Here is a 12,763-nt window from a genome sequence, read left to right on the forward strand (position 1 = left end):
TAATGACATGATGCAAACCATTAATTTACTTACACTAGGAGGGTAACTGTAGGCTACTGCACATGCATGCAATCAGAAACACAGTTGAGAGGTATATCAAGTACTGGAATACTAGTATGCATTTCCAAATATACATTCAAAAAAAGTACATCAAAAGGAAATATTGTCTACTCCCATTTGGTTGAATCAAATACATTTTACACACTATAGTGACAATTTTACTTTAAGAAGACCACGCCAATATTACAAAGAAAAAAGCATTTATTTGGCAACATCTTGAAGTCATTTTTTTGTTCAGAAGACAGTGAAAAACCTAGCAATAGTAGACTAGCTTTAAAACAACAGAGGACACACATTTTTATAAAAGAGCAGAATAGTTAGGACAGTTGTTGGAAATATTACTTTACTGTTGTAGGGAAGAACAGAGTGACTGATCCAACAATAACAGTGAACAAACTGTGTCCCTCACCAGAGTGGTGTTTATTAGGGCACAATGTTTTTCAGCAACAACAAAAAAGTCCCTTCCTGTTTCAGTCAATTTTCTTCCATTTGGTGCCAAATAACATGACCCAGGTTTCATTCACACGGACACAAAGGAACCAGAAGTATCAACTGTTGTCTGATGCACATACATTCACTCAGTTAATTAACAAACATTATTTATATAGAGATTAGTTGGTAGGCGATATCATGTTATCCTTGTGTTGATGGCACAAACTGCTTTAGCATTCTCTAGCATGGGAACTCTGAACAGTTATTTTTTTAAGGTATTGGCAACAATGTAGTGTACTTTCTACAAAAAAAAGCATTTGAATAAAATGCAAAATAAGTACAAATATTAATAACCCAAAACTGAAGGTGACTGGCTGATAGTTATGGTGCCAACTCTTATGGTGCCAACTGACCCATATCGAAAGGACTAATGGATGTGGGGGCAGTTCCATTTTCAGTTCCTGTATTTACCAAGGAATGGCAGCAGGGGTCTCTAGAAACACTGCCTGTCCATTACCACAGGACCTCTAGTTAGTAAACTGTTACAACTTCACACTTCAACATCCATCCTACTTAGACCAGGGCCAGGAGTATTTCCTGACAATGTAAACTGACTGGCCCTAATAATATCACATGTGCTTTGAATCCTAAGACGATGAGCCTTCTTGATTGACAATTGCTTTATCCTATTGTAGAGGAAACAATGACACGTTCAGTCCTAGTCCCTATTACTAACTGGTAAATATATATTTTTTAAATCATTAACAAACTAAGCTTAGTCTGATACCACAAACAGACATCAGTGAAAAGCATTGAATAGAGTTTCGCTACATTTCTGTCCTTGACTGAACCTATCCCCATTCACAGATCCATTCCCATTCTAGATTAAAATCCCCATGCACATTGTAGACTAAAATAAATGGCATGACCATATGTTGATCATAAAGGACAGATATATTGAGATAGACAGAACAAGATCCAAGCAGACTGAAGTTAGTGTTTGGGGCAGTTTGGTAATTGGTTTGTTGTTATCAGGGGAGAGGTCATGCATTGCAGTCCAAGTCACAGAACAGTGGTCACCTTCCATTAAAAAAAATAAACATCCAGAATATCTATCAAAGCTTAAGTTTTAGATGCAAAAACAGAGAATGTGGTAAACACCTGGGTTGGAGAAAAAAAATCCATTTCACTTCAACAAGTAAACTGAAAATCCAAATTCCAATTTTCTGTATTAAAAAGCAATGAGGAAAATTGCAATTGGAATATTAGTTAACTTCTGGAATTGACAGTTTAAATAGAACTGACCCCAAACCTGCTAAACAACACTAAAAATATGGCCAGATTCAATACTAACAGACACATATTTCAACTCAACGTGAGGATGGATGCTCTGTGATTCTGGTCAAGTTGGTTCCTCAGCGTAACAATAGATTGTGGTGTTTTGTGTTGTAAAGGTCCATGTTGCGTTCAGAGTAAACAGCATCGCTCTTTGAAACTCTTCTTGTTCTTATTCTTGTGCTTCCCCTTGCCGTTTTTGTCCTTGTTTTCCGACATCTTCTTTCCCCGCACCTCCCGCATCAGGTCAAAGAATACCTTGAGAATGAAAAGGAACCATGTTACCACACACATTTAACTGAACAGACAATTACTCAAGTGATAGTCCACCACTATTTCTGAATTACTTGAGCACCTTGAAAATTACATATAGAAGAGAATTGTCTGCAATATTTAATTATAAACATGCCCACCCACCCATATACACAAACACACACAGTACCTTGTCGACGTTGGCTCGCGTCTTGGCTGATGTCTCCACGTACTGCACCCCCCACTCCTCTGCCTTGGCTCGGGCCTCGTCTACAGACACCTGTCTGCGGTCCTCCAAGTCAGACTTGTTCCCCACCACCAACAGAGGAATCTTATCCTCTTCCGCTTTCACACGCAGGATCTGCTCTCTTAAAAACACACATTATAAAGACTTAGGATTGTAGATCCACAAACAAGCATTTAAGGTACACAGGTCCTAGATGCATGCACCACACACACACATCACGGCTTGGGTCTTCTATCGTTACTGTCATCATTGTGACTCTCCAATCTGACTCAACGCCATATGACTGTCATCACTGCCATACATGCTAACTAATGAAGGATCACCAACCTGAACTCTGCTGTGGCTGTGAAGGACTCGTGTTCTGTGATGGAGAAGACTAGCAGGAAGCCCTCTCCACTCCTGAAGTAGTTGTCTCTGATAGCAGCATAGTCCTCCTGTCCAGCTGTGTCCAGGATGTCGATCTGGACCTCCTCTCCATCCAGCACTACCTTCTTCCTGTAGCTGTCTGCCTTGGTGGGCTCGTAGTCCTCTACGAACTAGGAGGAGGAAATCACAGAACCGTCAGAATGTCTCCAGCAGACAAGACTAAGTTAGGCAGATAGTATGTAGCTGTCTGCCTTGGTGTCTCGTAGTCCTCCACAAACTGGACAGAGGACCAAGACGAACACCTCAACCACACAGTCATTGTGTCACAGTACTTAACGGGAAACAGTTGAACTTTGGGTAATGTGAACTTTTATTTAATTATTGTCAAGTTGGATAACAGGGTTCAACACAATGTAACAATGATGTATGACAGGCTAGCAAACATGGAATGCTCAGTTTGTGTGAGCATGAACCGTGTCACTACTGCTGTAGCTATGCAATGAGTTGAGCTAAGTGTGTGTGTGTGTGTGTGTGTGTGTGTGCATGTTCTCACCTCGTCGTACATGAACTGCAGTGTGAGTGCAGACTTGCCCACACCACCACTGCCTACCATGATGACCTTGTGCAGGGCCAGAGAACTCTGGGTCTTATTCTTACTGGCAGCCATCACTGGTCTCTGTCTCACACACACACACCGTCACACACACACACACACCGTCACACACACACACACACACACACTGTCACTATGCTCAAAACACTCACTGACACCACCTGTGGACACAGAGGGCACAACAGGTAGACAGTGAGTAAAACACATACAAAGAAGCAATACTGATATTACACACAGTACTACACACAAGGCCCAGTCAACAGTCTACAAAGCTCGGGCGGTAATATTGTATATACCGTATACTGTGGTATCCGGAAAAAGACACAGGATGGTTTTTCAATACCATCAAAACTATTTCTCTGGAGTTCTCCAATAAATGTCAATATTCGTAGCTATTCTTTAAATTAATGCCCGCAGTCAACTTGTGCAATACGTTAACAGAGAAAGTAGATTACATTCTTCATTTCACCTGTCACATTATTTTACATTATGAAGCTTACCGTAGTTCCGAGCCAGTCACGTGTTTGTAAATGGCACAACAAGAGAAAGCGGGAGCCAGTGAGTCCATAACCTTCTATATCTATCGTCATGTCTCTGTTGTGCGGTGCACATGAGGTGATGAAGGTACATTTTATGCAATTTCCTACTAAATGTTTGCCATCAGATATATTATAATGGCTTTCTGCCAGATGTCAAATAGCTCTAGATGAGTTATATGTACAGTTGCCATTTTTCCCTGTGCTTCCGACTAGTGTTTTATTCTCAGCCATTCTTCTCTGCTCTGCACATGCTGCTCTTCCTTCAGAAAAGCTGGCATCACAACTTTGTTCATTTGCGCAATTTCTCTCATTCATTTTTGTTTGTAAATGTCCACACTATCTGCAAATGACATTCGGTAGCTACTGGCTATGCTTGTATAACTTTATAAACTGTATTTGCCTGTCTTTGCAATTTAGTTTATTTTCGCTTTTGCTCATTAGCATTTGTGATTTCGCTATTAGTTTGTTCTAATTGTGTTAGCATTCTGGTAATCTAGGCCCAATGGGCATGTCTTGCCTTTTTAGCACCCCCTTGTATGCTATGCTGGTAATACTGTAAATCCTGGGATGAAAGACAGTATGATGATATGAAAATCTTTATGATGATATGAAGCCATCATGCCTACTCCTGTTGGGTGTCATTTTTAAATAGGATAAATTAGGACAGCCTAACTCATAGAAAACCTCAGAAAGAGACAGACACCTTCAGGGCAGGGCAATAGCTTTGCATATACAGAACACTGTACAGTTACTGTCAGGTGACTTTTAGTGCCAATAGACATTATGTCAAAGTAGTTCAGTGGGTGAAATTATAATATGCTCTGGCCAACTGATATCCCTTGACAAGGCTGTTTAATAACATATCGTCTGCCATATATTTTAACCATCATGGCCATTGAGCTTCAGTGAGAACAGTTTCAGAAGTTCTTATAGCAGTGTCAAACCGGGAGTTATCAATAGAAAGAGTCATAGAAATAGTAGATTCAACTTTTTTGTAAAGTAATCTCCAAATGTTTCAACAACTACCCTCATACAGAGTCATACCCTCATACAGCATCATAGCCCCACCCCCCAACAACACATTGTCTCAGCTCCCCCGCCCTCCTCCCCCAGCAAGGGCATCATGTGGGTAGGCAACAACAACAAAACGTTTTTGTTTTTTAAATCCAATCACAATTCAAAATTCAATGGCTGTTTACCGTAATGGCTGACTTTAGGACCATGCGGAGCATTGCTGCCAGCCTGTGCCCCTTTTAGAGGGCAGAGACGGTTCCATTTGATTTACTGGTCAGTGGTTTAGGCAGTGTGCCAATTGCTTTGAATTTGCTGTCAGCATTTGAACTTGGCCTAGTAAACCTTGTTGTAATCTGATAGCCAGGGGTTAATTTAATAGGGAAGTGGGGAGCCCTCCTTTTTGGTGACCATTCAAAACCAAACGCTGTTTTGTTTGCTATTAAAATATAGGTTGTGATAGCTGTGAGCCTAATTGTTATTTTAATTTATTCACCCAACGGGCTACTGCAATTTTGGTTTCACCTAAGCCTATTGGTATGAAAATAAACTGAACAACTTGATATTTAGAACATTTCCCCAAAATACATGTCTTGTTTTTGGCTTCAAAGACAATAACAATTTTAGGCTGTAACAAATGTGCATTCCCATGCAGTGACAGAATGATAATTGAGAATGCAAATAATGAATGATTACCTAACTTTTTTAACTTCTTGCTGTAGGCCTACATCATCATCCCTACATGTACAGTGGCAAGATAAGTATGTGAACCCTTTGGAATTACCTGGATTTGCATACAGCCCCAACAGATCCACAGGTGACGCAATCTCTATTGTATTCCACACGGTCCTTTCCCACCGTGACAAAAGGAACACCTATGTGAGAATGCTATTCATTGACTAAAGCTCAGCGTCCGACACCATAGTGCCCTCAAAGCTCATCAATAAGCTAAGGACCCTGGGACTAAACACCTCCCTCTGCAACTGGATCCTAGACTTCCTGAGGGGCCACCCCCATGGCAACTGCTCGGCCGCAAGGCACTACAGAGGGTAGTGCGTACGGCCCAGTACATCACTAGGGCCAAGCTTCTTGCCATCCTAGACTTCAGCCACCCTACTCATAGACTGTTCTCTCTGCTACCTCACGGCAAGTGGTACCGGAGCGCCAAGGCTAGATCCAAGAGGCTTCTAAACAGCTTCTACCCCAAGCCATAAGACTCCTTCCTCCCAGTCAGTCCTGACCTCAACCCGATTGAGATGCTGTGGCATGACCTCAAGAGAGCAGTTCACACCAGACATCCCAAGAATATCGATGAACTGAAACTGAAATGAGTTTTGTAAAGAGGAATGGTCCACAATTCCTCCTGACCGTTGTGAAGGTCTGATGCGCAACTACAGAAAACATTTGGTTGAGGTTATGGTTGCCAAAGGAGGGTCAACCAGTTATAAATCCAAGGTTTCACATACTTTTCCCACCCTGCACTGTGAATGTTTACACGGTGTGTTCAATTTAAGACATGTAAACGTATCATCGTTTGTGTGTTATTAGTTTAAGCAGACTGTGTTTGTCTATTGTTGTGACCTAGATGAAGACCAGATTTTATGACTAATTTATGCAGAATTCAAGGTATTTCAAAGGGTTCACAGACTTTTCTTGCCACTGTATTATACCTGCCTGCCTCTGGTATAATGCATTTCCACCTCTTAGTCTCGCTTGTCCATATTCCTGAATTAAAATTAGATATTCTAACAGATTAATCTTGCTGGCAAAACGTCATTAAACATGATTTAGCTATAGTGTGGATGTAGGGCTGTTTTTTGTATATAGTGAGCACCCAGATGCTGTGTAGGCAACACAATAATATCAGAAAGAGACAAACTGCCTCTGCGTTGGCTACTATGTTGCAATATGAATATTCTCAGAGCAGTCTTGTTGATACAAATGTTTCAATATTCTCTGAGCAGCCTTGTTCCTTTATACAATGCTTCAATATTCACAGAATGTTTCCCTTTTCTAGTGAATAATGCAGACAGGAAAATACAAAAATGAACTGGGTGCACACATTATAATGAACATCTCTGAATGCAGAGCAACAATTTTGGTGGGAAGCGCACGAGACATTTACACTGTCATAGTAGACTGTGTGCACCGTTCCACAAGGGTGACTTCATATAGCAGGGGGTCTGCAACTTACAATTGATCCTACAATTTCTAAAGATATGTGTCCAGTCAGGATTTTCATATGAAGCATTGTAGGCTACTCAACTGTGCCCAGAGAATGTCTAATTGCCCACAAACTGAATAGCCTAATTTTTGCTGGGAACTAGACAGAGACACTGTCCATTCAGCCACACCCCACGGAGCTCCACTATGCCTACCTGTACCGAGGCGCTGTCCATTCAGCGGCACTGAATCACGGGTGTGGCCTTAATGTGTAGATTTGTCTTCATTCCTTGGTCAAGTTTGTTTGTCTTGTCGCTGTCAATTGTAGGCCTTAGTCATTCCTTTTGATGTATGCCTTATTTCAATGCATGTGTAGGATTTACCTGGCATAGTTTGCATTTGCAGTCAGCTGTTTTATGCTCTGGTTACTTTTACATTGACGTCGGTATTTGAAGTCAGCCTTGATAGCGAGTATTATGCATCTATTTCATGTTGCACTGTATGCACAAGTAGGCTAAATTAGTCAATGTAGCCTATGTATGATGAGGTTGAGTAGTACATTGTACACACCATTCCACAGACCTTTAAACCTAATATACTGTAAACCTAACACTGCTGTGATACTGTCTGGGGGACATTTTTTGGTTGTGTTTTTGCTGTTCTGCAAATAGCATTTTAGAGCGAAACAAACACAGCACCCCCACCCCAAACTACTTCCTGCGGCTATGTACAGAGTCACTGTAATGAGGATAAATTGGATCTGGAAAATTAACTGCATCCTGTAACATACTGTAACAACTCCCTTCACACTGTGAAGGCTTCGTCAAGGAAGGGACCAAGCCCTGTCCTTCCTGCTTCTGTGTAGCATAGCCTACTGACATGCATCTTTCTCTCTCCACTCTACCCCCTCCCTCCCTCCAGGCATGGCCACAGCCAAGCTTAGCTGGTTACCATGACAACCTCCACCCCGCCCCAGTACAGATAATGTCTTGTTGACACATGCACATAACATAAATGGTTGTAGCATCTGTCGACCGACTGTGGGCTGCAAGACTAATGAGGAACTTTGTTCCAGTACGCTGATTTTGTCACTGATCATTTCAAGGGAACATTTAGCCCATTGACTTGTCATAGACTTGCCCCAAACTGGCAGAAATGTTTCCGTTTAGGGTGGCGACTTCACTAGTCTCATTAGTACATTTTCTAACACATCTTCCCAAAGAATTTAATCGAACATCTGACACAATTATGCAAAACATTTTGTTCTGGGTATACAGGTAAACACATGAACTGTAACTGCTGTAAAATTGATGCCCGGTTTACATTGTGACGCATTTCATTAGGCCGTACATCATCACAAATTCTTGCCCCGCTACTGAACGGACAAGTGTAGTGTTTGTAAAGCAAGATGGAGGTGAACCCATCTCCCGTCAGAAATCGCATTTATTTTGGGAGATTGCAAAATACGACCTTTTATTCAAGACCTGATATATAATAGATCGTTTCAGGTGATAATAAAACATGTTTTGTTAATTTTCTCAACTTTTTTCTCTAACTTTACAGCAAGTCAAGCTAGCTTGCACTGCAGAGCAGCTAGCTACCTAAAAGCTAGCCTAGGTTGAAGATACCACTGTTGCTAACGACCTATATCTAATAATTATCATCAAAAACAAACATCATGGCCTCCTGAGTGGCACAGAGGTCTAAGGCACTGCATCGCAGTGCTTGAAGCGTCACTACAGCCCTGGGATTGATCCCAGGCTGTGTCACAGCCAGCCATGACCGGGAGACCCATGAGGCAGCGCACAATTGGCCCAGTGTCATCCAGGTCAGGGGAAGGTTTGGCCGGCCTGGATGTCCTTGTCCCAGATTTCAAAAAAACTTTTCGGAAAAAGCAAACCATGCAATAATCGGAGAAAAAAATCAATTCTGCCATGTTGGAGTCAACAGAAATCAGAAATAACATTATAAATATTCCCTTACCTTTGATGATCTTCATCAGAATGCACTCCCAAGAATCCTTGTTCGATAATGTCCATTATTTATGTCCAAGTAGCTACTTTTGTTAGCACGTTTAGTACACAAATCCAAACGCTCGTGCAGGTCCAGCCGAACGTCGGATGAAAACTTCAAAAAGTTATATTACAGGTTGAAGAAACTTGTCAAACTAAGTATGGAATCAATCTTTAGGATGTTGTTATCATAAATCTAAAATAACGTTCCAACCGGAGAATTCCATTGTCTGTAGAAATGCCATGGAACGCAGGTCGCTATCATGTGAAATGCGCATGACCAGGGCCTGGCTCTCTGCCAGACCACTGACTCAAAGAGCTCTCATCCGGCCCCACAATACAGTAGAAGCCTCATTCAAGTTTCTAAAGACGGTCGACATCTAGTGGAAGCCTTAGGAAGTGCAACATAACCAATATCCCACTGTGTATTCAATAGGGGCTGGATTGAAAATCGACCAACCTCAGATTTCCCACTTCCTGTTTGGATTTCTCCGGTTTTTGCCTGCCATATGAGTTCTGTTATACTCACAGACATCATTCAAACAGTTTTAAAACTTACGATTGTTTTCTATCTAATACTAATAATAATATGCATATATTAGCAACTGGGACTGAGAAGCAGGCTGTTTACTCTGGGCACCTTTCATCCAAGCTACTCAATACTGCCCCTGCAGCCATAAGAAGTTAAGCCTTCACCGAAAACCACATTTAAATCTTCTTCTGTGGTGTGTTAATTTCCTGTTCTTTGACAGACTCTGGCTGGACTGAAGACAACGTGAAGTTGTTGTTTTTGTTGAAATATATGGAGCCCGTCTCGCAATGGATCCTTCAAATGCAAGGGGGCATTGCAATTCCACTCGATTGTGGACGTCCCCAATTTAAATGCATGACATCCGGCGCAATGTAATTGAGTGCTTATGGGTAAATGTGTAGGCTTGACATGACACTTTGCTACTTCAGCTTGGTTTCTGAGTAAAGGCTCACACACATCGCACCGAATGTGGATCTAGCGTTCTTCTGCCGATTGTTCAGCGCTCTGTGTTTAAGGACCACCCGCTGCAGACTTGTTGGCTGACTGCCAAACATGATTCCACATGGAAAATCGGTGTCCACTCGGTTCGCAAATTACGTTCAGAGGTGCTAAGTACTCATGGCCAAATGCTATTGGTGTGTCTGAGCCCTAAAGACAGACATTTCCATTCAAACACTGAGCACACTACCAGCACATGACAGACAGACAGAAGAAAAGAACAACAGGAATCAATTTGTCATACAGTCAGCACAAAGAGATAAGAAACAACTGTCCCTGTTAAGGCAGAGCATTAAGCCAGTCTTAAGTCTATTTCCGAAGCCTCTGCATGTCACCCAACTCACTTTGTCATATCTTTACCCCTCCCCATCCCCCCTCTCTTTCCCTCTCATCTCTGTCCTGCCTCAGGGGATTTCAGTCACATCTTTCCCAGGTTAATGTGAATGTCTCCAACAAACATGTCAGCGCAACATATACAAACACAAACACTATTTCACTAAACTGTGCATATTACTGTTTGACTAGCTGCAAGTCAAATTAATGGGATCCGGGATAGAGAATTTTAAATCCAAATGGAGAAAATGACACAAAACAAATGTTTCATTACTATTGTGTATATTGATTAACATGCATCTGTTTTAATGCACACTTGGCCACAGTTAAGTTATAATTTATCTACAGCAGAAAACTAATAACTCCATTAGGTTAGTTGATTATTTCCAAAGTGATACATGAGAAACACTGACACACATAGGCTCCATAATAAATTGATTAGAGCAGATGTATTGCTGTGGGGCATCACAGTCAGCTACGGGCTACGGTCAGCTGGGCCTAGCATATACTGCTGGGACATGTAGGCCTAATGTCAAGGTAAAACTCCACTGACTCGGGGGCTAGGGCAGAAGTAGAGTTATTTTCAAATCAAATTTTATTTGACTGGTTGTGGTGTGTACGTACAGAACTGTTGGGACGAAGTCATCAATGCACTTATTGATGATGCCAGTGACTGATGTGGTGTACTCCTCAATGCCATCGGAAGAATCCCGGAACATATTCCAGTCTGTGCTAGCAAAACAGTCCTGTATCTTATCATCTGTGTCATCTGACCGTTTCACTGGTGTTTCCTTCTTGAGTTTAAAAAAAACTGGTAAGCAGGAATCAGGAGGATATAAATATGGTCAGATTTGCTAAATGGAGAGCTTTGTACGCGTCTCTGTGTGTGGAGTAAAGGTGGTCTAGAGTTTTTTTCCCCTCTGGTTGCACATTTAACATGCTGGTAGAAATTAGGTAAAACGGATGAGTTTCCCTGCATTCAAGTCCCCGGCCACTATGAATGCCACCTTTGGATGAGCGTTTTCCTGTTCGCTTATAGCCGTATACAGCTCATTGAGTGCGGTCTTAGTGCCAGCATCAGTTTGTGGTGGTAAATAGACAGCTATGAAGAATATAGATAACTTGCTTGGTAAATAGTGTGGTCTACAGCTTATCATGAGATACTCTACCTCAGGCGAGCAAAACCTTAAGACTTCCTGACTATTAGATTTCATGCACCAGCTGTTTACAAATATACACAGACCACCACCCCTTGCCATACCGGAGGCGGCTGTTCCATCTTGCCGATGCAGCGTAAAACCCACCAGCTGTATGTTATTGATGTTGTCGTTCAGCCACGACTCTGTGAAACATAAGATATTACAGTTTTTAATGTCCTGTTGGTAGGATATTTGTGATTTGTAGTGTGTCTATTTTGTTATCCAATGATTGTACGTTGGCTAATAGTACTGATGGTAGAGGCAGATTACCCACTCGCCATCAGATCATTACAAGGCACCCTGAAGTGTGTCCCGATATCTTAATCTCATCTGAATCACAGGGATTTGGGCCTTTTCGGGTGTCTGAAGTAAATCCTTCACATCCAACTTGTTAAAGAAAAAATATTCTTCCAGTATGAGGTGAGTAATCGCTGTCCTGATATCTAGAAACTATTTTTGTTCATAAGAGACGGTGGCAGAAACATGTACAAAATAAGTTACAAATAATGCCAAAAAACACACAGTTGCACAGTTGGTTAGGAGACCGTAAAGCTGCAACCATCTCCTACTGTGCCATTATTACATTTACTTAACTTACATTTACTTATTATTACATTAACTTATTTTACCCCCGTGTAACTTCCTGTCTTTGTTTCTAGTAACCATGGCAACATGGAGGCCGACTGACATAGGCAGCCCTGAACTGACAGGAAGGATACACCGGCTGGCAGCAGTCATCAGGCCATTCTGGCTGACTGCAGAACTCAGCACTTTTAAACAGGAGGTACATGTGTTATTAACTTCCATCCAACACACAATGAGACAGGGCAAGAGAAGCGGACCTGCTACACTACAACTCAACCTAGTTTATCACTCATTCACTTTCAGTTAGGTCTCAGTTTAAAATGTTGTACCAATACAATGCTACTGCCTAATCTACATTACAATACCTTAACAGTATCATTACAGATAATGTCATTGTAGGCTCATTGAAGAACAAACCCTGAATCGCTTGTGAATGAGTCAGAGTCATGGGATCCCTTCTTCGTGTCCTTTAATTTCACGGCCAGGCAGTGACAGTCTCAGCTAAGTTTAAATGGAGGGTGGCCCCTCGTGCCAGGCCTCAGTAGAAATCACTGCCTTCTACTTGACCTAGTACAGTACAGGGCTG

The 12,763-nt window shown here is 41.7% G+C and overlaps 1 protein-coding gene across 3 annotated transcripts in view; it reads right to left on the minus strand.

The window, feature by feature from the left end:
- Window positions 1-241: 241 nt before the first annotated feature.
- Window positions 242-12,763, minus strand: part of LOC135547574 (ras-related protein Ral-B-like) — a 48,110-nt gene continuing 35,588 nt past the window's right edge. For all 3 annotated transcript variants that reach the window (XM_064976689.1, XM_064976690.1, XM_064976691.1), the window contains 4 exons: window positions 3,246-3,466; window positions 2,654-2,862; window positions 2,270-2,447; window positions 242-2,085 (listed from right to left, as the gene is read on the minus strand). In XM_064976689.1, the coding sequence (XP_064832761.1) occupies window positions 1,960-2,085; window positions 2,270-2,447; window positions 2,654-2,862; window positions 3,246-3,359 (627 nt within the window). In that variant the 5' untranslated portion in view covers window positions 3,360-3,466 and the 3' untranslated portion in view covers window positions 242-1,959. The remainder of the gene's footprint in view (window positions 2,086-2,269; window positions 2,448-2,653; window positions 2,863-3,245; window positions 3,467-12,763) is intronic.

This window comes from Oncorhynchus masou, chromosome 10 (assembly GCF_036934945.1).
Source record: "Oncorhynchus masou masou isolate Uvic2021 chromosome 10, UVic_Omas_1.1, whole genome shotgun sequence".
In the NCBI taxonomy this organism is placed as follows: Eukaryota; Metazoa; Chordata; class Actinopteri; order Salmoniformes; family Salmonidae; genus Oncorhynchus; species Oncorhynchus masou.